Here is a 25997-nt window from a genome sequence, read left to right on the forward strand (position 1 = left end):
TTCCCCTATGGACAAAAGAGAGGAAGGAGGAGGACACTGCCTGCAATCTCGAGATGAAATCTACAGCTTCTGTTGAGCCGTAGGACAAAAATTATGATTGGAGCGAGTTGGCCGGTGGTGGCAACTACCAAAACAAGCAACACAGAGTTTATAGATCGGCCAGCCTGCCAACTGAGACAATATTTTCCATCCATTTTGTTGGGTTGACCAAACACCATGTACTTGAAGTTTATCAAACACTCAGTCATCCCCGCAGACCCAAGGGAGGCCTTAATCATCTGATATATTGAGTTTTAGAATATGCAGACACGCAAAACCTGTGCACTCTGCAGACTCGGAAAATTGAACAACAATCTCTCTGTGCTTCAATACCCACACTGCTGCTAAGTGTCTTTTTTGGAAAGGTTTCATCTTTACACAAGCTACACCCTCCATCTTCTGTCATTTTGGTATGAACCCATGGATCCAAAAATCACCACGTCAGGGCTTGTGATTTCAAACGTATATATCGAGCTGTCTGTAAGAAATTCCATTTGAATGGGCGAATGTGCTGAGAGGGCCTCACTTGTCTGTGAAAGGTGGATGGATATTGCATTAACTTCAGAACAGAAGCGCCCCCTGTGGTGTGACCGCACTGGGCTACGGGTAATAACTGCAGTGGGAACGTTATGCACAGAGGTAGCTGGGCCAGGTAAATGGAAACACATGGTAGGCAGTATAGACTACAGAAGGCCTCTACAGCCGCAGAAATAATGGCATCACCGTGCAGAGAAATGCGATGCGCTGCCTTGACAAATGCTTTTGGTATGTGTCTCTTCAACCTGTTGGTGTTACCAGTGCAGTAAAGCCCTTTGGTGCTTTCCTGCAGCACTTGGGTTTTCTTTTCCTCAGCTTGTGTTCCTGTACATGTGCACATAATTGCTAAATAAATAAACTTTGCCTTCCTCACATAATTCAAGTGTGATTTTACGTTACGTTTAACATAAAATCACTCAAATAAGCTATTACCTGAGGATGATGTTCTCACAGAATTTACCAAATGTCAAGTCAAACCACAGTTAACCGCACTTAATAGAGCTTAATGGTCCTTGTGTGTGATTTGGGTGGATTAAGGAAAACTCCATCATCCTGATATGTCACTTGAGACAGGATCCGTGCCATTTCTTTTCCTGTTCTCCCTGTGTGTTTTGTCAAAATTTCAGAGGTCTGGAATTATTCAGATTCCTTAGAATACAGTATTGTTGTTTTACAAGAGGTTTTAAATGTCATTTTTGCCTTGTCTGAAGTTGTCTCAGGTTTCCATCGCGCATCCAACTGAAAGATGTTTTAAATTTACATTTTAAGAAAAACAGTCTCCTCTGAAATTGTTTAATGGAACAATTTGATATGCTAATTTTTATGGTTTATTTGTTGATTTGTTTGTTTACTCATTCATGAGGAGGGGCATACTCTTTTAGAGGAGGAAGCATGCCTCAACAGAACTAGATTGAGACGGAATTCAATTTTAAAAATCAAGCTATTATGTCTACTGTAAGTTGCACTGAGCCAGTGTTGTTCAGATTTCTGGAAGATGTAAGTGATTAGATTAAAGCCTTTTTGTCCTTATTAGAAGTAGGCTGTGCAGAGCAGACAGGACAAGGGAAATAAGGGGGGAGATGGGAGAGGACACGCAACAATAGTCCCCCTGCCGGACTTGAGCGAGGGACCTTGCTGATTATGTGGTCATCGTCTTAAACCCTGATGTCTCATGGACGCCAACCCCCGAAAGAACACCATGTTTCTGATCAAAACGCCATGCTCATACGATACCATCCCATCCTTCTTGGCCCGTCATCCCATCATCCCATCCCCATCCGTAATCCCTTTTGTCAAACAACAATGTTTACTCATCTGCGTCAAAGAGCAGCAGGGTTTGCGATAGAGTACAGTGCAGCCTTTGAGTCTGACAGACAGAGACAGGCTGTTGCTACAGGGAGACACAAAAACAGCAGCCAGTGAGCGTATATACAAGAACAGGCAAGACCTTCTGGAGTCACTGATATTCAGACACAGACACACAAATGAAAGAAAGGATGCAACTCAAGGATTTTTCTCATCAAACACATGTTTTTTAAGCATGCAACATCCTGCAACTTCCTCCCTTCACTGCAGGTTCTCAGGCTGTTCTTTTCCACATTAGGGAAGCCACTTTATTGTCTTTTTCCTTAATTAAAGATACGATCACACAGTGAATTACAGAAAGCACCCTCTTTATTCAAGGTTATATATTATGCATTATTATAAACATCACTTGCAATCAGCACAAGTTGAGGCCATGCAAAGCATTGCATGATTTGGAATAATAAGTACGTTTTCAGACCCAACATGCAGGTTGTGATTACAAAAAAAAAAGTCAGTTGTTTTAGATACATCAGAGTTCAGGGGCAAGCAAACAAAAGACTGCTGACCCCCTAAAACACAGCTCATCAAGTCAACAAACAATGTCTCAGAAAAATGTCTCAACGAAGTCCTGACCAGTTACAACCAGTTGTTCAAAAACAAACATTTTCTTTGATAGTTCTCTGAAAACAAGCAGAAGTGCGTCAGGGGGTTACTGGAAATGCTTGTGCAACTCCATTTTAATAACATAACTGTATAGTAACACAGTGCAGGACAAAAAAATATTCTGTTGACTAAATAAAACATCCCTCTCCATTATTTAATCTGTTGGTTTAGGTAAATAAACTTGCAAACTTAATTACTTTGCTACCACTTGCATTAGAAATGTTGGTGTATTGCTTTACCATAGTCCAGCTATTGTCAATATGTGAACTTGGTTACTACAGCAATTAAAGACGTATTATTTGATATATTGGCAGATTGTGTAAATTAGATGACTTGTATTACAGAGATTGTCTTTTTGGATCGTCTCCTCATAGGAAATATTTTTCTTTCACATAGCATTTGTACAAAGTGCTGTCATTTGCTTAGTATTGTTCTGTATCCTCAGTTAGCAGGCTAAGGATAAATCAGTGATCTTTGGTGTCTGTCATGGAACTCATAAAGCATCTTTTCACACACATGTGTGCACACTGACTTACTTATTGTCTTAACTCCCAGGGAGACACACACACACACACACACACACACACTCTCTCTCTACTGCATTGGACTGCTCTTACGGCAGAGCTGATTTGCTGATGTCAGCGTTTGCCGGTTTCGTCTTCGTTTTCCAGTCAATAGCGTGTAGAAGAAAGGATTTACGCAGGAGTTTCCATAGGTCAGCCCTGTGAGGATACGATTCACTGTCACCTGAGTCCCTACTGGCACTGTCCGCAACATGTCGGGCTGGTACAGAGGCAGCAGCTGCCAGATCCAGAAAGGGAGGAAGCAGGCCCAGAAGGCCAGGACAATACCCAGGATGAGGAGCAGGACTTTGGGTTTAGGGGCTCGGGGAGTACAAGCAGTGCTGCTTCCGCTGGCCCAGACAGGCCTTGTCTGAGACACCCAATAAAGCCGACCTAGCGTAGCATAAAGTGCTCCAATGGCCAACCCAGGACCAAGAATGCTGGTGCAAAAGAGCACGCTCAGATAGGCCTTGGAGCTCTGCTCATCCCACGCTGGAACACACAGCTGGCCCTCCTGGTTTTCCCCATCCTCCAGGTGAAGCGTGATCATCATGGGCAGACTAAGGGCCACAGCCAGTCCCCAGGCCAAACCTACACGTAGCAGGCCAGAGGAGTTGGAGGAGGATGTGTGCAGAGGACGAGCAACAGCCCGGTAGCGGTCGAGACTCATGGCAGTGAGAGTGAAGATGGAAGCGTGCATGGTGAGAAGGTCGAGGCTCAGGAGTAGGCGGCAGCCCAGCTCACCAAAGGCCCAACCGGACGCCAGGCTGTCATACACGATGAACGGAGCAGTGAAAAGGTAGAGCAGATCGGCAAGAGCAAGGCTCAGCACCTGGAGGTGAAGAGAGGACGAGGAGGAGGAAGAGGAGATAGGTGAGGAAGAAGGGGAGGAGGAGTTGGCAAGGCAGGATGGTACTGGTACTCTCATTAGGCAGCAGTTTGGTCCTGCTCCACGTCTTCTCCTACCTCCCCTGCGCCTTAGGAGGAGGCCCAGGGTGTACAGGTTTCCTGTGATGCCCAGCAAGGAGAGGAGGGAAAGAAGGGAGCAGAAGAGAGCTGTGGAGGCCAGGCTGGGTGATGGAGAGGTGGAGGGAGAGGAGGAGGGCACAGAGAAGTTGGGGAAGACGTAGAGGGAAGATGGAGGCAAAGAGCCTGAGAGATCCATAATGTGAAATTATTGAAATAAAAGTTTTGAAAGTTAAAATTAATACAGCCAGCAAATGATAAACGATCTGTTTCAGATGCAAAATAAAAGAAGCAGAGACAGAAAGGAGGGATGTGGGGTGGATTGGGTGAAAACAAAGACACAGATAGAGAAGAGAACAAAATATTTTGTTAGTTTCCATTAATACTTTGCTACCTGTCATATTGTCTGGTTTCTGGAGGTTTTATTTATTTGAGACACGGGTTTAGGACAACAAGGCTAAGACTGAACATACAAAGTGATTTATGTACATGTGAATCTTGACACCAGATAGAGTAAATAAAGCCATGTAAACATGTAGTAGAAATGAAAATAAAACCAGGGTGGTTTATGGTTTAGCAGAAACCTCTGGCTGGCACAGTCTTTACAGTTTTATGGTTTCACAGGGAACCAGATGAGACTGTCATGCTTTTATTAAAATAATTGGATTTTCAGAGTAGGAGGGCTCCAACCGAGGACTGTAAATCAGACCTGAACCTCCAAACGTCTGCTCCTTCTTGAGGTCTGCAGTTGTGCAACAATTAGGCTAAGTGAGACCCAAAAGGAGTGAGAGGGCTAACATGACTCAGAACTTGTTCCGTGCACAAAAATCCTAAGTTGTCAGGTTTTAGTTTAGATTTCTGGGTTTATGTTGTGCGTTTTTGCGCACCGCTGGTTGGATGAGGACCGGTGCGTGAAAATCTGCCGAGTCAGCGGACAGCGCGATGAGGCGAACCGGACTAACAACTGGCACAATGTCTGATATTATTTAATTATTTAATTTTTATAGGATAAACCAAAGTTTTAGCCTGCAAACTCACTGTTTTGCTGCCCCAGAAGACGAGCGCGGTTACATGCCGCCTTTTGTGATACTATTTGTCAGTTTGTGAGGTGAATGAGTTTCGTCCCAAGACGGATGATTTTTCTGTGGAAATGTAATCTTCAGTGACATCAAAGCAGGACGCGGGGTGCCTGACAGAAAAGGCCTGGATGACACATGGTGACCCAGGCCGCCTCAGGTTAAGAGCCACTGTTGAACCCTGGAGGAGCAGCCAAACCCCCGCCGCGCTGCGCGCCTCCGTACCTCACCGGCTCGCTTTAAATAACAGCTGCGTTGTATTCATGACAGGACCTTTCCTACCAGGAAGTCTTTGCAGGAGAAGATTGCCGTTATTTATCTTAAAATGACCAAAGTCCTTTTAAATTGCAATACTGGACGCACGTGTGTGTATGCCTTTATTTTCATATGGTTTTTTAAACAAACCACAGAACCACTTTATTCCGTTAGAAAGCTAATTCAAAACTAACTTTGAAAAGAAAGCACTGTTGGCAATGAATTAAAAACAGTTTGAGGTCCAAACGTTAGAGAGAACAGTGGTGTCATGCAATAACGATTTGCATTTCTTACAGAGATCTGAAAACGCCTGAGAGTAACAGTTTAATAATAGTTTAGCCGTTATGAGGGCTTCACGGCCTACCGGTAATCAGAGCTAAAGTAAAACGTGCAGCTATGTGAAGTACAGATGTAGTCACAAGTGTTAATCAGTCAATAATTCTGTAGATTGATTTTGTTTTTTAAAACTTACCTTTAAAACTGTTTAATCCCAGCTGCTGATAAAATAATATCCCCTGGATTTGTTTGGTGAAAAAACTCAGATCCCATTCTGAAAGGTCCCCCCTGGATTCTTCGGGCACATTAGGGTTATTTATCTTCAGCAAGGGGAGCTGGAGGAGGTCTCAATATATGTGATGACAAATCTGCCCCAAAACTCTGTGGTCAGATCTCGGCTTGTCCGTCCGTGCAGCTCTGCTCTCCACAGCTCAGTCTTTGATGTGTCTGAGTCAAGGAAGAGGAGTGTGTGCGTGGAAAAGGGGGTGGGATGGGATGCTGAGCGAGGGGGCTTATCCTGCATTGTACTGAATATTAAAATCAGGTTGTGTTGGCCTGAACTAGGGTCCGAATTGTCCCTTTTTTCATTCGTTTGAAACAGAACAGCGACAGAATATATATTACAATGCTGTATCTAATCATGTTTTTTTTTCACTCTCCAACAATCAAAACTCAAATATGGATATCATAAACAGGAAGGATGTCTGATGAGGCTATTTTTTTCATATCAAATGAGGTTTGTGGTTGAAATCCACTTGGTGCTGTTTTGAAAATCACTTCAAAAACATTCACTGTATGATAATTACAGTTATGTTGCTTTACAGTATGACTGTAAAAGTAAGAGCCAGTCAGCCTGTCAGCCAACTTGAGTACTGACATAAGAATTTAAAATACAGATAAAACTAATATTAGGTATTTTATAACCACGTTTGGGGGATTTACAGTTTAAGTTTCATTATGGTTTGATGACTGTCGAATGGTTTCAATGCCTTTGAACCAGACATAAATCTGACGGTGAACTCACTGCAAAGACTTTCCAAGAAAGTCAAAAATCTGACCATAAATGGTATTGTAACATCATATTTTGGCAAAATATTGGGTGCTGTATAATTCACAGATATGGTCGCTACATTAAGTTTTGAAAGCTACCAATTTATTGTGATGGATTAATAAACCTGTGTTTATTCAGTAATAATATTTTTGAGGTACTCTGAAGCACATGCTGTCTTAGTATCATTGTTAAAAAAAAATGAATGGAATGAAGAAGATAAACTGTAAAATACTTTATTAAATGAAAGTCTCTTTTAGTCTCTCTGCAATAAAGAAAAGCTTGTTGCTGCAAAACCAATAGATGCATTTGTGGTCCACGTATGCAGATCATTTAACAAATGTTAAATTACTGATGACGTGACCCTTGATATCTGTACATCAGTGGATATGGAGGCAATACAAAGTCTAAGTGATCTGTGGTTCCCGTTTGGAATCTGGAGTGTTTTTCTTCAACACTTAATAAACGAAGAGTGTCGGCCCACTAATCCAATATATACCCAAAGTATGTATTGGATTAGTGGTTAGAAAAATGGAAACATGGTCTCCATCCGAAAGGTCATAGGGTTATTCCAGTCAAAAGTCAAATAGTCTTTGACGCGACTCTGTTCGTGAATGTGTAATGTTCTGCTTCATACTAGAAAAATGCGAGTAAAAACATGAAACTGTGCCATTGATTCTTCCACAAAGATCGAATCTGACTGAGTCTAGATTATCTGTGGACAGAGAGACAGATGTATTGAGCCAGTGTATCATTGCTGTTTTGCTTTCATTTTGTGACGCACTGCAGTAACTAATGCACTTCAACCCTGACCCAGTGTCAATACCACATCAGCTCATGTTCAAACACAAGGCGCCTCACACCCCCACAGGGGATTTATATGATCATTTGGTGTTTAAATTTTGGAGGAAATTAATTATCTACTATACTTGCCTGTATCAACATTTGTCCATGTCAGATAAAAGTTTAACTGGTAGATCTAATAAGTGGCCGGACTTTAAGCTCTGACAGCATCACAGAATAAACGGGTCTTTCAGCAGTTATCAAAAGCAACTTACAGTTGCCTGTTATCCACAGAGTTGTTCTTGGCCTGGTCGTTGTATAACCCACAGCTGTGGTTTGTCAGCTTCGAGAGGCTGAACAACTTGGAAATGATTTAGTTGTGACTAGCCAGTAAAATGTGTAGGCTGTGCGCCCCATGTTGTTGGTGGGGAGTCCACGTTGGCTGCCTCATACATGTGCTGGCGTACATAAGATAGACAGAGACAGGCAGTAAAGACGAGAGAGGGACGAGTGGAGGGGACGGGGGGGACGACATACCTATCCCCACGGGGTGTGAGGAATTTGAACAAATACCTGGCACAGGCATGCCAAAATAGGATGGGGCATGCAGGCATGAGAAGTCCAGACTCCCTCATACATGGCGATGGACAGGTATAACAACTTCATAGATGGAAATGGAAATGGAATGAAAAGGAGGAATGAGCAGCCAAAAAATAAAATAAATAAAAAAAATAAGGTGCTCTCTGGATGTGAAATTTACATTGAAGTGGAAAAAAAGGAGCAGGAAAGATTATGAACCTGACATGTAGAAGCAGACATTGCTTAACTTTAACATGCATACATGGAAAAAAATGGGGGAGTGGGGCGGGTCAGAAGAGTGAAAGTGTCTGAGTACTGTGCTGTTTATTTGACTTTGTCAGAACACATCAATCTTAGTCTGTGAAGAAGACACACTGTAACTTTCTAATTACATTTACCAGAGCTATGGGCTTTGTTCCCGTGCTTTGACCTGCAGCGCATTTGTGTTTTCTCTATTAATTAGTCTGTATCAGTCTCTTCAGTATGCAAATATAGAAGGTCTGAAGATAAAAGCATAGAAAAATTATTCATGTGCTCATTCACTTTCCTGTGCTGTCTGTTACCCTGAATGAATGAGGCCATTGAAATGAGCACTGGGTCAGTGATTGGACCTGCATACAAAAGGGCCAGCCAATATAATGAATTCCCAACACCAGAAGCTATATTGCATTGAAGATTATTAATACATTCATTTATGTTGGGAAAATCTACTTTCAGTTCTTTTTTGGCTTGTATTTAAGATGGTATGTGGAGACTTCACGACAACAGTGAAGTCTGACTTAAGGTGTCGGGCGAGTCATTTTTCAGACCTGACTGTGTAACTGATGGATGTTTTCTGGTTATATAAAGGAATAGCTCATATTTGTTTATTTGTTTGCTAAGATATCATCATGTTTCCAGTAATTATTCGTGTGGCAATTTTTATTATTTTGACTATGAATCAGTCTTTTTTAATTATTTTGTTTTTTATAGGCAAAAATAGCAAAATGTCCATCCACAATTTCCAATAAGTGCAATCTCTGAATTGCTTGTTTTGTTCGACCACCAGTCTAAAACTCAAATACATTCAGTTTAATACGACAAAACACAAAGAGCTGAAGTTGTGAAGGTTGTGATGTGCAGTTTGATGACTGAAATGATTAATCGGATATTTAAATGATCGTTTTTCTGTTGACCCAGTCATGAATTAACAATTTAATCTCATTTGTATATGCTATTGCAACCTTCCCACAGTAAATTCCTTCAGGTAGTAAATGTTTTATTAATGGAAAGACAAACCTCCAGGACGTGTGCTGCTTCATCTGCTGCAGTATCAGTGTCCACCTGTTACAGAACATGACTCTGACAGTGAGTGGATTACACTGGAGTCTGTCATTGTATTCTTATGTAACTCATCATACTAGATGTGTGGTTGTCACACAGAAATGTTCTCTGCCATGTATTTTATTCTGGGCTTTCTATACCTCAGGTGTTTGGATATCGTGGGGCCAAATGGGCCCAGAGGTGTCTTTGTACTACTGGGAGTTCACATGAGGTCAAGCATGTAAAAACAAAATGGAGCTCACGATCAGTCTCACACTCCCTTGAAAAAACAGTCTTTATTATTTTGTATATCTTCTTGTATTTACGCAGCACACCCGAACTAAGGGGTTGTACCATGTCCAATCAGTGGGTAGTCACAGTATGACAAACGCCCACCACATCAACATTATCAGCTCCCTAACCTTTTCCTGGATGCCCTTGCTTTCTTCCTTCTTTTCATTAATTAGCTTACCGGTTTCTGAGCAAATTGACAAATTGCCTGCCGGTTGACTGTCCTCAGTCTTGTAGTGTTGATTAAATGGGCGGACATTTTCTTCTGTGTGACAAATGGTTGCAGGCTGATTCACAACTTGTGATGAGTTATTGATTCCCCCCTCCCGCGCACACACACACACACACACACACACACACACACACACACACACACACACACATACACATACACATACACACACACACACTTCTGCCTGTCTGTCTTTACAGCAACGCATCAAATTTCTCCAAGCCAAGTATTTGTACTGTGCCAGTACTAAGGTGGTCATGATACCAGAATTTAAAACTTTGACACAATACAAGTATAAAAAGTATAAATACTCCCATGCAATTGACCATTACAGTGATATTCAGTGATATTGATACTAAGATGGTTATAGTTACAGACTTTCTCCCCACATCTATACGCTTTTATTTTGAGTGTCATTAATTTGCCAAAGAAGAGACTAAACACATGATTTTCTATAGATATTGGGGATAATATCATTACAGTGAATTAATTTAGCTGAGGTAATCATGTAATGAAAATCTGATCTCATGACAGCCCTTGTGAAAATCTTAATATGTATGCAGCCTTGGGCTGAAAGTCTGGTTGTAAATTGTGCTTTTGACAACCTTAGTCAAAACACCCTTATTATGCCGTTATTCCTCCTGTCCTTTTTCATGTATTGCTTCGTAACAAGTATATTTAACACAAAAATAACATGCCTCCATCTGTGCAATTGTGCTAAAAATGTGCTGTTTTGATAATCTGTGCATTTTTTTTCAACTTCTTTAAAGCAAAAATTATATTTAAAAAATCAATCACAATTTGCCGCTTCTCAAATGTAAATGAGTTTTGTAGTTTTTCCGATAATAAACTCAGTGGGGTGTATAATATGAAATATTTACATCTTTTAGTGATGCGAAGTAACTATATCACACTATGAAAAATACTCAATACTCCAAAATACAACCACTAACTACATATAATTTTTGTAAAGTAAAAGCAGTTAGATAACTAGAGTAGAGTAAAAAGTACAGTATATGTAAACAAATATAAAATATTATAAAAGAGAAATATTCGAGTACATTGAATTATACTTAAGAACAGTAGGATTCTTTAGTAAATGTACTTACTTTCCACCACTTTTTGGACTGTTGATTTTGACAAAAAGGGTCACCTTGAGATGCCACATCGAGCTCTGGGAACTATTAAAAACCAACTGATAAATTGAGAAAACAATCAGCAGATTAATTGATAGTAACCGTAATTGTTAGTTGCAGCCCTTGCAAATAACAGTGGATCTTCGTTTAGGTCTAGCGTCCCTTTGCTCTTGAACTGATACAGCTGTATTCTTGACATGAGAGCATCTGCATACACTTCAGCCTCCTTTTCTGAGGTCTGCAGAGGGTAGACAGTATCACAAATTGAACCAATATGCGCCTACCCCTGCAATCACGGAGCATTAGATTTGGACCTTGTGTGACCATGACAAAATCTGGAAGCTGTTACAGGACACTGAGCCTGAGCTTGCTGCTTCGTCTCAGATCTGCCTCTCACAGGCCCACATGGAACGTCATCGTAGCAACAGGCACCTAACCAGCCAGCAGGGAAATGGACTCTTGCTTACCAAGCAGGGTGGTTTACTTACGTCTTTTCCATGATTTACCATGAATAGGTGTAAGAATTAAGTCATGAAACAGACTGACACTTTTACCTCATAGAAAACTCTCTTTAATGCTCAAGTCCACGTGTTGACATTCTCCAGTGTCACAAACAACCTTTTACCTCTATAAAACCAAACGTGTAAGCACGTATTTTTCCTGTCTTTTCTTCTCTGTCTAGCATCTTTCAAGTCATAAACACCCTAAGGTGTGAAGTTCTACTCTTTTAGTGTCTGCACAGCTGCTGATTTTAAATCTTGGCTTGTAATTAGTATCTCAGAAACCAGGTGTGTACCCCCTGGTCAATCTGCAGCAATCCAGTCTGATTAGCTGTTCGCCAGTTCAGGGTGAAGACTTTCAACTCCTAAACAGAGACGTTGATCTTTAACATGCCAGATCCCTAATGGATGCCAAAAATTGTTTCAATCTGCCCACTGGTGGCTCAGAGACAGCATTGCATCCCCACATGCTCATCCAAAAATAACAATGGACTAATTACGCAGTGCATCAGTGAGGACGCACACGGGCTGATCCCCCTCCTCACTTTGTCAACCTGCTGCACTTTTATCACTGTTATACATTAAATGACTCTTTGTAAATAGCACTTTATGAAAGTAGCCCATGGTTGAAGCTAAATAGTGGAAATGTTGACTCACTGTTGAGCAGTTAGAAATGAGCACTGCTGGTGCTTTTATGCTTCATTTCTACTCAAACAAGTAAAAAGGAAAGTTTCGTCCCAGATGTACATAGTTCTCTTTGTTTATTTTAGACCGCGGTGCCTGCAGCAGTTTACCGCAATCAAATCAAGTCGAACGTTATTTACATGACAAAAGGACGCCCAGTCAAAGTTTATCACTTTTTAAAGTTTTTTTTTTTTTTTTTAAACTGAATGTTGTGCCTTTTTGTTTGGGAGAATTTGTAGTACAGATGATGTGGAAATTGTAATGACATGAAGCCAGGAATAAAGTAGCTTTAACATCCATACTAACACTGCTTATCTGAATTTAAGGTGGAGAAAAACATGCAAGTAAAGGTCCCTGGCTTCAGGGATGTTACATTTCATTGTCAGCACCTTAAACCAACAGGGCAGCCTCAGTTATCATGATTAATAATATTGTCTCTCATCAGGAGAATTCAGGTATAATCAAGTGATTTTTCTCATCTCAGAGAAATAACTTTACTACCATGTTTGAACCTGCTGAACCTCTTTATATCCAGCAACCAACCTAGCTGACACAAACAAACCAGGAAAGTATTTTCAGATACTATTTGTCCCATGTCTGTTGCAATCATATAATGTTTAAACAGAGGAGACCATAGAGTCACTGATGAAGTGTGGATTTTCATAGTTTTCCTAAAGCTCATCTTTTTCTGATCATTCACAAAGTCTGACGTCATCACACCCTCCCCCGTCAGTTTCTCTCTCTCTCTGCCTCTGTCCCCCTCCTCCCTCACAGTTTTCCATGGGTCAATTACAATTAGTGTTTTAACACCAACTTATGCAATTTAAAATAACAGAGTTTGCACAGTATAAAGACTTGTGATGACCATTCCAATAAGCCATTTTTCATGAATGCACAGTATTTTTGCATGTTTATGTTACTGGAGGCGGCTGATTGTTGTGGCTGCTGCATTACATCTTCAGCCTGATCCTTATTTCCACAGAATGACAGAGCACATGACATCATAGGTCACTTCTTGGACGCCTGGACTGAGATTAAATCAGATTAAGTATTAGTAATACACTCTCTCTCTCTCTCTCTCTCACACACACACACACACACACACACACACACACACACACACACACAAGGTAACTCAGTAATCCGTGCATAGTCACTGGTCACTTTGGTATCATTTTCTCTCTATCTTTCTGTCTTGCCTTCAGGTTAAATTTTGGACTGCATTGAAATTCATATAAGCTTTACTGATATGACTGTACTGCCAGACCACTGTATTAGAAGAAGAAGAAGTTTGCGGTGTTGCTGTCTGTCAGATAAAAACACTCACAGATAGAAAGAGTTTTTTGTTAGCTCAGAAATGTAAAGGCTAAAGGGAAGGTAAGATATGAGTTTCTGCTATAATCAATAATAAACTGGAGACACCCAATCACTGTTGGGCCTTTAAACAAACATACATTTATTACCACTATTACATATTTCTATAGATTACTTAGCAATAACATTGTTGATAGTGTCTGTAAAAAGTCTGTCCTGAAAATAAACTAAACGAGTAATCAATAAGGATCGATAATCTATGTGTATTACACAACTAAACTGTAATTTCACATTGATTAATGAGACAGTGTGGTATGACAAGGTCACTCCAGGCAGTCCGGAGAGGCGCGCGGTCGTCTCTGCGGAACAGATAGCATCGCCACGTGAGCGCGCGCATTCAGCACCTGGGGGCTCGCGGACAGTCGGCAGGACCGCCAGCACTGGACAACTCGCGCACGGTTCGGAATCAGTTTCTTTTAAAATAAATAAATAAATCAGATCAGGCAAACTTAAATTTCGGTTAAAGAAGGAAGTTAAAGTCAGCTGACGTCGTCATAACGCGCGGGATTAACTGGGGAAAATATCAACGGTGGGTAAGTGTTGACTAAATTCCACTTTTTTTTATTCCACAATTCCACTGCTCAAGAAATAATCATAACTCCAGTTGTGCCATTAAAAAAATTTCATTACCTTATCGCAAGTATATGAAAGTTGTCTGTAGCCCAAGAAGGATGTGATCTTAAACTGTTAAATGTCTATTTAAAAGCAGATGAACAAACTAGTCTGAAAAGCATTAGAGGTTATTTTAAACATTTGGGTGTTTATTACACACAGTTGAAATCCCTGCCTTTAGCTACTTGTGAATTGTGGCCCGTAAAGTTGCTGTTGGCTGTAATTGAGACTTGACAACAGAATGTGATTCTTAAGCTACATAACCAGGGAGCATCTGTCAGGTTCATCATCACCAGTGATGTGTTGTTATTTCTCCTTAACCAAAAGGGTGATGTTTTAAAGCCTTTTTACTGTACTTTACCTGTATTTGGAAATTATACATAGCCTATTGCATTATCTTCTGGCACATTTTTTACCTTAAACAGAGATGGAAGAAATACTCATATTTTGTGGTTTTTATAAGTGAAAGTAGCAATACCACAGATATTCTGTTAAAAGTAAAAAAGCATGCATTTAAATTTTTAATTAAATGTATGCAAGTATTAACATCAAAATATGCATAAAGAACCAAAAGTAAAACTGCTCATTATGTAGTATAATATATTTCACAATATTGGATTATAATATTGACTTTTTGATTGATTTGATAATTGATGAATGAATGTGTTTATCACTTGTTGAATCTGGTTAAGTTGATTTATGTAGTTCAGTTCTGCTGGGTAGGTTGTGAATTTCTCCTCGGGGTCAATAATACATTTTGATACTAACCTATATTTTTACAACATAATTTACTTGCCGCTTCTGTTTTGTATTATTAAACTAAATCTGCAAAGTACCTATACAAATGTAGTGGAGTAAAAGTACAATATTTGCCTTTGAAGTAGTAGTATAGAATAGCTGAACAGAACTACTCAAGTAATGTACAAATTGTACTTAAGTAGAGTACTTGGGTAAATGTACTTACTTTCCACCACTGACCTTAATTTGTTCTGTGCATCACTTGGACAATAGGGAAAATAAAAAGATGTTACTTTAGGGAGAACAGTGAGCAGTGAGGCAATGACAGAGACCTAACAGATAAGGAGGCCAGAGAGCTGGGTGTGCTCTGATGATTCAGACATTAATCCTTTTCTGTTTTTGTGAGACGTGTACTGAGAGAAAACACAGCTGTAATTTGAAATCGGTTTTAAAGTGATGTCGCCTAATGCTGAAAGACAAACCACTTTGATATACGTCTTCAGTACACTTGTAGCTTCATTTTGAAAGGATGCTCTCTTCTTCGTGAGATGTACAGTAGACAGTACAGGTTGGTAGGTTTTGGACATTTACTGCAGCTGTGTCAACAGTGAGGGAGTTTAAATCAAGTGGCCAGACATTGCTGGGGGTTTTCAGGCGGGCACGTGGACTTAAGAGTTCGGACCAAAGTAGGATTATAAGACAATAGCAGATGATTCTCTCTTCTAAAAATGTGCTCATTGTTCAATTTTAAAACACTAGATTTGTATTGTAAATTGACACTCGGTCAACTCAAAAGGCCATTTTATTAATGTTAATCATTTTAAGCTAACCATAATTTAAAAATAAGTTATTTGACCAATGGTAGACCAGTTTACTGTTGCACTTAAAGTTAGGGGATATGGGAGTGACAGAATACAAGATATCTTGCTTTTATCCTCTATTATGTGTCAAAAACCATGGATCCTGGTCATATAACCTGCTTGGTGCAATGTGCATCAGGCTTCATTTTGTTAGTAGTCTCTTGGATTTTTTATTTATTCCAGAACCAGATAAGAACATCCAACATATGCTCATCCCAGGACGTCAAATACTTTCAACATGGTTAATGTTGTGAAAGGGTTGTAATGCTTATGTTGAGGTACAAAAATGACTTGATTAGGTTTAGGGAAAGATCATTTGGTCATACTTTTAGGAAAACACTGCTGACATTTGGTTCTCACACAGGAAATGAGCCCTGGTCATCTAGCTGAAGGTCCTGCTCTGAGTGTCTCATAGTGCCCCAAATAGATCCACAATGGAGTTAGTTGAAAGGATTTTCAGAAGAGGTGAGCTCCACGGTGACTCAGTGGCCAAGACTGTTACCTCACTGCAAGAAGGTTTTTAGGTTAAAATCCCAAGGGTTGCTTTTCGTTTGCATGTTCTCCCTGTGCTTGTGCAGGTTTACTCCACGTGCTCTGGTTTCCACCACCATCAATACATGCATGTTAAGTTAATTCTTGGGGCACCACACTGCTCCTCAGGGATGGGTTAAATGCAGAGTTTCACTATGTTGTGCTTAGCATGACTCCATATGACAAATAAAGATTCTTTTTAATATATATATAATACTGTATTATGATAGACAGTTTTGCAATTTTCTGCATCACGATTGACTTTTTAAGTGGTCTGATTTCGCCATTTGTTATTTTGACAATTTATGACTCTAGCAGAGAGAATATCTTGGTCAATCACACATCTTAGTAATTGCTTGCCCTGCAAGACATTCTGAAGAGCCCTGGCATGTTGTTTTGTGTGTGTAATCACTTGTGTTGTGACACTGCTGTTATCGCGGACAGTGAATGTGTTGGTAACATCACAGACATCAACGTACCCTGTAATTTACATCCCTTGTTTGTGCTGCATTTCAAAAGTAAACATCTATAAATAGCATGAATCAGGTGTGCTGTTCTTGAGAAAATTGGTAAAAGCATGGTGCCGTCATGATGTGCTCTAGACTTTCTATGACATTGCACTTATTTCCTGAGTGGAGTAACTAAATGTGAATATTTCTTAAAGAATAGTTAATGATGGAAGGAGGAAGATGTATAAAGTAATTACGTCTAATTAGTCTTGATTGCGTAGTTGTTCCAAGTATTTTCTTAATTAGAAAAGAGTTGTGCAGCGTTCGAACCACCACCATATTAAACTCCCCAGATTAACGTTTGGTTGTCGGCACACAATGACCTCGATCACTGAAGGAGGGACAGCAGTGGAAAAGTTTCAATTAGATGGAATAAGGCTCGGCGCCAAGATGACTCCACACTTGTGTTTGTTATCAGACATTTTCATGAGAGTGTTTGTGAGTGTGTGTGTGTGTGTGTGCGTGCGTGTTGTGTTCATCAGTGAATTCCAAATGTTTGTCCAGTCCAGAGCTCACACTGTTTAACTAAACAACCCTCATCACACACAGTCGGGCTTTGCCATGTCATGGTGCACACAATGATAATGGTCTTCTGTTTCTTGACTCTCAGTTTATCCATACTTTTGTGAAAGTTATTAAAAGAAAAAGTTGATTACTGACACACTTGGACTTGGTCTGAATGTGGTGAAACTATTCAACTGTCAAAATCTATGCAGGTCATAGTCAAAGAGGGAAAATGTGTAGATGCTGTTATGGTCCTTTCAACACTAAACTTTTAAAATATAAAAACATGCAAGTCTAATATGACCTAATACTCAGTTAGATTTTTCTCTTTATGATGCAACATGCATTACTGTTTGGTGCTCCGGTGCAGCAACATATGAATGATGCATCCAGATCAACGCTTCACTCGAACTGTATTGATCAGATGGACTAAAAGCAAAAGCTCACTGCAGTATTGTAATGTCACCGTGCATTTGCCTCATTTTCAGACAGTATTACAGTTGTGGCAGAAGCCCCCATGTGTGCGTCAAACATTTTTAAAAAGCTCCCTCGTATGAAGTGAAGTTTAACGAAGATATGTAGAGCACAGATCCAAAACAGAGGGATGTGACACTGAGAGAGACATGTTCTATGACCTGGTTTCTAACCTCCACTGATCAATACCAAGTATTGATGTCTCTATATGTAGAGGTCCCCTTTTGAGGGTTTTGTTTTGTACATCATGTGAACAGCGTTGCTGAAACCGCCATGAAACCAACCATTCAAATCTAGTGATACATGGAGAACATTATCTTTTAATCATTTTGCTCATTGTTTGCTCAAACTGTTTTAGAACATAAGAACAATGGTGACGTGGCACAGGAACGATGCAGACAAAATGAAGATCATGGTTTATTCAGTGCCTTTTTCAATGACACTGAAATCACATTCCCTGCAAATCTAATCTGACCACATAACACCTTAATATGGTCAGATAATCTGGATAGAAAGGGGACAGGGAGGTGCTATAGAGCGAGAGAATACATGACGAAAGGCCTGAAATATTAATAATAAAAAAAGATAAAGATAATGTGGATTAATGTGGTCTTGCAGGAGAACTATGAACGTGATCGTCAAGGTAGATGTTTTGCAGTACATTTTTGTTGGTTAATGTAATAGTCAAAATTCTTCTACTAGTGAGAGTTGTGATACATTTAGACTGGTCTCAATAATGTATCTGTGCACGCCCCTGCAGCTCACTGTGGTCAGTTTCACTCATGCATAAGTGCTTATTTAACAAACCATGTTTTTACCAAGACAGTGCTTTATGAGCATTAGCTATGGAAATATCATCTGCTTCTAGCAGACTGAACATTAATGCAAGAAGTAGCTATTTGACAAGATATTTTATGTTGAAGTCATTGGTGCAGTGGTTAGCACCGTTGCCTCACAGCAAGAGGGTTAGGGGTTTGACTCGGCCCTTCTGTGTGGAGTTTGCATGTTCTCCCTGTGACTGGGTGGGTTTTCTCCGGGTACTCCGGCTTCCTCCCACAATCCCAAAAAACATGCATATTAGGTTAATTGACTACTCCACATTGCCCCTAGGTGTGATTGTGTGCATGTGTGGTTGTCTGTCTTTGTGTGTCAGCCCTGCAATTGACTGGCGACCAGTCCAGGGTGTATCCCACCTCTCGCTTGTTGTCAGCCGGGATAGGCTCCAGCGCCCCCTGCAACCCTGACAGATAACTGGTTTAGAAAATGGATGGTATTTTGAAGGTATAATACGCCCAAAAGAGCCAAGTGGCTCCTAAAAGATGACAGCAATAAACTTTTGCCAACCATGTGTAGGCTTTGAGTAAGTTTTCTTCAAGCTTTTAAAAACAACCTTTTAAAGGTGTTGTAGTCACTGCACATAAATATTGTTTATACTCACATGTGTGCTGCAAGGCTTTGTGTTATTTTAAAGAAAATCGTGGGGAAAGTAAACTAGGTGGGTTATTTTAAGCTTGTAAGTGTGCAACATGCATGTGCAACAACACAATGTTAGACAGCATAAACTGCACCAACTCAGTGGAGTTATCATAAAAGGTGGGACTGTAGCTCAGCTGCTGCTCTGGGGGTCCTGACAGTGTAAAGGAACAACTTTACATGCACAGTTTCCCCAGACACCCCATGAATGTTCTTTTTAACAAGTCATTTGAGACATTTGCCACCTCACCTCGATAAGGTTAGACAACACAAACACACATGCAGCTTAACATTGCTCACATACACGCACACACTTCCCTCATCACCCCCTTGAGCCACTGTCATTAGTCGTCCAGCAACACTTCAACCCAATCACAGAGATAGCAAACCTGAGCGTTTGTTCATTTGGTGGTGTTGGCAGGAAGTACAGTAGAGGCCTCAAGGTCAGGACTACCTCCACATGCGTTTGTTCATTAACTCAGCATTGAGCATCACAAGCCTAAAGCCCTGTATGCCTTGATAATGTTCCACTAATTTTACCACATTTAGCAGTTGAAGAAAAGCCTTATTAGTAGTAGACTATTCTTGCACTTTGGTTGAGTGTATTAAATCCTTGACTACTTTTGGCCTTTATGGTATAGTAGTGTCAGAATAAGACAAAGTTACATAGTCATTTCATGCACATGGGAGCAATTATGCAGCAGAGTCTATTTTAATTACACTGGCTGAAAAGATGCACTACACTATTTATTTATCCATGTGTGATGTCTTAGATTTTAGTGAAAGCACTGATCAGTTAACTCCTAGACCAACTCACTCAAGGTGAACACTATAATAACAAGTGCACAGAACGTGTGACCGTTTTTACATTCACTGACATACACACTTTTTCCCATAGCATCTCAAATCCTGTTTATCACATAACATATCCCACCTCTGTGTTTATATATATTTTTGCCACTTTCTATAACAGTAGTGGCTCTTATGTAAGTCCTCAAAGGATTAGCAAAATCATCGGTGAGCTTACCAGAGTCACGAGCGCAGCTGTAATCCAAAGCATATCTCCATCCCCACGGCAAGACATACTACCTCTTCACCCCCATCCAACCCAGAGTCCTGGTTTATCCCAGTCCTTCATCTGAGCTACAGTCCTAGTGTCAACCTTTGTCCAAGAAAATCCCCTTCAATTCTTCCAGTCTATTGGCTTTAATCCACTATTGCTTACTTATTGAAGATTACCCACCCTGTACCACTTGGTTTTCTGGCAGAAAATGAGGATCCCGTTGTTCAGAGCTTTTTAGTCATCAAACTCTTCTTCATAATATTACAATGTGCCAATCCTCCCTTTGAATTTCTATGTCCATCAATGCACTATATTATGTTGCCCATTCTCATACTCACTCTGAGATATTTAGAAATACAATACTGCATATTCAGATACTGATTTTAAATCCAGTATGGTTTTAAGAAATTTCAAAAGGAAAATGACTTTCTCTCTAATTCTGTCCACAGGCTTCATCATTTCCCAAGACCATCTGGGTGAAGTTTTCCTCTTTGTAGTGACACAGTTTGGTTCTTCATGTTAAGGCTGTCATGTGACTGTTGTAGGGGAGCCTCCACTATATTTGATTGAAAAAATAATACAGTAAAGATCCAAGGGCTGCATGACTGAAACTCGAAAGCTACTCTACAAACGGTAGGTTTCAGCATACCTAAGATTTTATATGATATGAAATGTAAGTGTATGCATCAGTTTTAAGAATGAAATGCCTATTTTGAGCCAAGAGTCAACCAGATAACTACAAACATCTGCTTCACCATAGCGGTATAATTTCTGCATTAACTTTAATTTTCTCATTTTTCTTGTTTGTTCTCATTTGTTTTCAAGACTGGCAGCGTATTGAACAAGAATGGCCTAAGGGATACAAAACAGACAACCAACATCTCAGTAAAGAGAACTGAAAAAGACAGTCTGTGATTGTCTACTGCTGCGATTCTTTTCGCCAAAGCTCAATGCTTTTACTGAGGATGTCTCTTAAAGAGAAGTCAACACACAAGTGAAGATGAACCCTTATGTCACCTCACACTTCAGGAGGGATCTCTTTCCCCATTTCCATTTGTTGTAGACTCTTGTCTACCCTGCTATTACTGGGTGAATCAAGTGGCCTCTTCTATATTTGTACTTTTAGAGCAGTAGCTGTTGTCTCTTGTTTTTGTGTTCTCTTTGCTTTTGCCACAGTGTAGAGTTGCGTTGAGGTTTTGATTCAATCCACTATTTCAAAGAGACTGAATGTGGATACTCATGTATACTTGTCAGGATTTGGTAGTTGAGTTTCCTGGAAATGGTTGGGCAAGGTAAATACACTATAAGCTTACCTTTTCTTTGCCTGATGTGTTTGCACATTTCTTGTTTGCTTTATTTAAACTTTTGTCGGTTCTTAAGAATTATTTCTGTGTATTTATTTGCGTTTATTTGCTAATTGAATTTTAGATTATTTCTGATACACTTCAAACTTTCTCCTGCAAGTTGTTATTTACACATTGCATCTGTTTTTTTTTTTTTTTGCTTGTTTGTTTTGTTTTGTTTTGTGGAAACTGTTTCTGATGGTCAGGTAGCCTTCTGTGATCTGGTGCAAACAGATGCTGAGTTAGAGACTACCATCAACAAACTCAGTTACACTATCAGTATCTCAGTCTGCTCCTTCTTTGGCACACACCTGATCTATCAACTTTGGCGCTGGATCTCCAGAAAAATGCAGGAAACTTAGGTGACCTGTGTGCTTACCTTTTCCCTCCATATAAATCTTCCACTTAGAGCTGAAAACACGTGTAATGTTGGAAATAGATCAAAGTAATCTCTGTTGTTTTCTTCCCTTCTTCTTATCTTTTGTCAGGCGTAGGTGATCTCTCAGCTGTAATGCTGAGCTGTAATGAGGTATGTCTGCTTTGAGAGACTGTGCCAGCTGATTGCTAACAGCCGTGCAGTTCAGGTCAATATTATCCACCCAACAGTCAGCACCCATGACCAGTCTTCACCACATTGACAATGGCCATCCAACAGATATTCAGGCCCTTTGAAAGACAATGTGAAATAGTTAAAGCAGTAACATGATTGAACAGAAAATGGCAAACAAAATATGTTTCTTTCAGTTGGGACCCTCTTGTTCGGACATTTCTTTGCCTTGTGAAGAGACTAGTTAATGGTCTGCTGAAACAGATACATTGTGTGAATCTAGTCTAATTGTGTGTACTATAATCAGGGCATTATCCAGAGTATGCTGGGACTGAATTATGAATGGTGAATAATGACAGTAGACATCTGATGTACTGAAAGTACTGCATTCTTTGTTTTCTCATGCCCAGACCAAGAAGTTGTGAAACTGGGAGGAACTTTTATCGTAAGAATTCGCATGTTTTTTTTCTTTCTTGATTGCATGTTGGAAATTAATTTACCATATCGTCCCATTTGAAGTTGATTAGAATTTGTCTGTCTTGTATGCAGCTTTCCCCCTGTAATGAGCAGTATATCCCTTACATGTTTCCTAGTCCATGGCATTATCAGTTTATACCTTCTAGAAATTACCTGCTTGAGGCTTCCCTTTTATTGTTTTGAACTGAACAGAACCCATCCTGCATGCCATTGTGATGTCTGTTGAGGTCAATATGCCCCCCAACTCCTTGCCAAAGGAATTCTTGTAAACACATAAGTAGACTCTTTGGGTTGCTGATATTCTTCTTTCTAGCTTGCTTCACTTCACCTTCTTCAGCGAGTTGTATGATTATTTTAAAGATATTGGTTGTTAAAGATCACACCTGTGGACTTACTTCAAGAAATCCCATTTTGCTGCTGAATGATCTGTCATTGAAAATATAGACTGTACTGGGAAACAGCATTACACCATAATGGAAGTAAACAAGTGACTTATCAATGGCGATGGAGGGAATTATCATCTGGTTGGCCACTTGAAGTTATCTCTTCATGAAAAAGGACTTAAAGGCTGACTGTGTTGTTAGCTCCGCATGCTTAACTTTCTGTATCAAGGTGCTTAATACCACATTAACAATCAAATCAAGGCACACTGAGGAATACTGAGAAACTGTGAGCTTCCATAAGAAAGAGGAGACTTTATAGCGCATGATGGGAGCAGCACGTGTGAAACGTCGCTTCAGTGCTGTGGTGGATGGGCCAGTGGAGGAGGAAGAGGTCATGAGGCTGGCACAGAGTGCTGCAGATACAGCTAGGGCAGGAGGGAGTCCAACAGGGTCAGGGACCCCAACAAGCCCCTCCCCGACCCATGCTCTGAATGGCAAAACTCTACCTCTCCAGAGCAACACCAACAATGCACGGAGGCAGAGTGCCATTGGAGAGTCAGTTGGAGGAGATGCAGGAGAAGGCGGGGTGAGAGCAGGAGGAATGTGCTCAGGGCTAAGGAGTGTAAAAAGCAGTAGTGTAGGAGGAAGAAGTAAAGGCCGGTCATCCTCGGACCAGGATTCACTCTCTTCCCCCTCCACTACCAGCCGCAGGCGCACGAGGCGCTCTAGCCGCCGGCCCCGACAACGCTTTGTGGGCAAGGACGGACGCTGCAACGTCACCTTCGTCAACATGAGCGAGAGGGGCCAGCGGTACCTCAGCGACCTCTTCACTACCTGTGTGGACATACGCTGGCGCTGGATGCTTGTCATCTTCACCCTCTCCTTCCTTCTCTCCTGGCTGCTCTTTGGATTTGCCTTCTGGCTCATTGCCTCTGCGCATGGGGACCTCTCCATTCGGCTCACCCCCAATTCAGGCTCCCCTGCAGGATCAGGAGAGGCCGGGTCTGGGGGAGAGTCTGATAGAGAGGCAGTGGTTGAGGAGCCGTGCTTCCTCCAGGTGAACAGCTTCATGGCAGCCTTTCTATTCTCCTTGGAGACGCAGACATCCATCGGTTACGGATTCAGAAGCGTGACCGAAGAATGTCCCCTGGCGGTGGTGGCGGTCGTTTTGCAGTGCATTGTGGGCTGCATTATTGACGCCTTCATCATCGGGGCTGTCATGGCAAAGATTGCCAAGCCCAAGAAGCGCAATGAGACATTGGTGTTCTCCGACACAGCTGTAGTGGCGCTGAGGGATGGGAAACTCTGTATGATGTGGCGGGTCGGAAACCTACGCAAGAGCCACCTGGTAGAGGCACATGTTCGAGCCCAACTACTGAAGGTAAGTAGAAAGGGATGGATAATGACCATGAAGAAACAAGAAAGAAGTCAGAGAGTATGACAAAGATAAAAGAGACAAGCCTTTCCCTTTTTGAGAAAAGGGTCAAAGAGATAAATTGAAAATAGAAAATCAGACAAGTAACACTAAAACAGTGAGCCAAAAAATAGTCCTTACTGCTGTGAGATTGTGGCAGAAGAAAAAAGGTTGCAGTAGAGAGAATGAGAGAGCACTGAGACCATCTGGCCTGTATTCCGTGGACTCGTTAATGAGAGCTTGTTTTATTTTCCCTCAGGGTTTAGGAAGATTTACCATGGATTAACTTGCCCACAATTCTTTAACTGAGAACCATTGTCCTTTATCATCTCATTTTCTCCCATGTGTACTGTATGTAGGTTAGGGTATTGTATTATATACAGGATATGCTTATGTTTACCTTACTGTCTGGCTTTATTGTGGGTAGTTTTACATGTTTCCTTGTTTGAATGTTTTGTCAACATCAGTGCTGTGAGGGTACATGTGTGTATAATGCCAAAGATAGCCGGAGCATGAGAATCTGTGGAACACGAAGGATACAGCATAGCCAGCTTGATCTCTCTTAACAGCATAACCATATCAAAGTTCAGACAGGGCAGATGGGATTAAGTTTGCAATGATCAAACAAATACAATTCTAAATACTGGCACTGGATATTGTTCCATAGTGTGGGTTGGGTGAGTGATAAGCTTATGGGTGGTATGACTAAAGATTTTCACTGTCAGATTCAGCTGAATATAATAACCAAATACTAAGCTTTTGAGTCAGGGTAAGAAATGTAATTTCCAACATTTTTTTCAGATGACCTTAAAAAATGGTAAAATAACAGACGAATTCCTTTGTTTTCATACCATGGTGTTGTATTTTATCTCCAGAATTACAGTTTAATTTTGTTTTACTTGATGTTGTCTCGCTGATGTTTGACTGTTGTTTGTTTCATATTGGAAATCGTTTCTCCATCTAATATTTTACTACATGTGAAATCAATTTTGCAACATCATGACAACTAATGTGGAAAGTTTTATGTACCAAACAGTGACTTTATTATACTCTCTATTCCCAACTTCAGTCAAGGGTGACGGAGGAGGGGGAGTTCCTCCCACTGGACAATACCGACATCAATGTTGGTTTTGACACTGGCACCGACCGCATCTTCTTGGTCTCGCCAGTGACAATTGTCCATGAGATCAATGACGAATCACCCTTCTTTGAGATTGACCGAAAGACCCTGGAGAACGACTCTGAGTTGGAGGTGGTGGTTATACTCGAGGGAATGGTGGAGGCCACAGCCATGACCACACAGTGCCGTAGCTCCTATCTGGCCTCTGAAATCCACTGGGGACAACGATTTGAACCAGTGCTCTTCGAGAGGAAAGACTGCTACCAGGTCAGAAAGGAATAACAGAGATATACAGGAAGTGTATGGATCCTTCCCTTTCCACGGTGTCTGTAGTGGTATC

At 40.7% G+C, this 25997-nt stretch overlaps 2 protein-coding genes across 7 annotated transcripts in view; one reads left to right on the plus strand and one right to left on the minus strand.

Annotated features, from left to right (window-relative positions):
• The window catches only part of kcnj14 (potassium inwardly rectifying channel subfamily J member 14), a 32843-nt gene that overhangs the window by 3560 nt on the left and 3286 nt on the right, over nt 1–25997 (plus strand). The window contains exons 1-5 of one of the 6 annotated variants that reach the window (XM_046400658.1): nt 13856–14142; nt 16184–16284; nt 20823–22245; nt 22674–24504; nt 25607–25924. In XM_046400658.1, coding sequence (XP_046256614.1) covers nt 23446–24504; nt 25607–25924 — 1377 coding nt within the window. In that variant the 5' untranslated portion in view covers nt 13856–14142; nt 16184–16284; nt 20823–22245; nt 22674–23445. Of the gene's footprint in view, nt 1–13855; nt 14143–16183; nt 16285–20822; nt 22246–22673; nt 24505–25606; nt 25925–25997 lie in introns of those variants that run through there. The other 5 variants (XM_046400660.1, XM_046400657.1, XM_046400654.1 and 2 more) reach the window with 5 other exon arrangements.
• On the minus strand, nt 2791–4335 carry uts2r3 (urotensin-2 receptor 3). Its single transcript, XM_046400662.1, has one exon. The coding sequence runs from the start codon at nt 4270–4272 to the stop codon at nt 3139–3141; it is 1134 nt and encodes a 377-aa protein (XP_046256618.1). The 5' UTR covers nt 4273–4335; the 3' UTR covers nt 2791–3138.

The sequence above is a fragment of the Scatophagus argus genome, chromosome 9 (genome assembly GCF_020382885.2).
Source record: "Scatophagus argus isolate fScaArg1 chromosome 9, fScaArg1.pri, whole genome shotgun sequence".
NCBI classification, from domain to species: domain Eukaryota; kingdom Metazoa; phylum Chordata; class Actinopteri; family Scatophagidae; genus Scatophagus; species Scatophagus argus.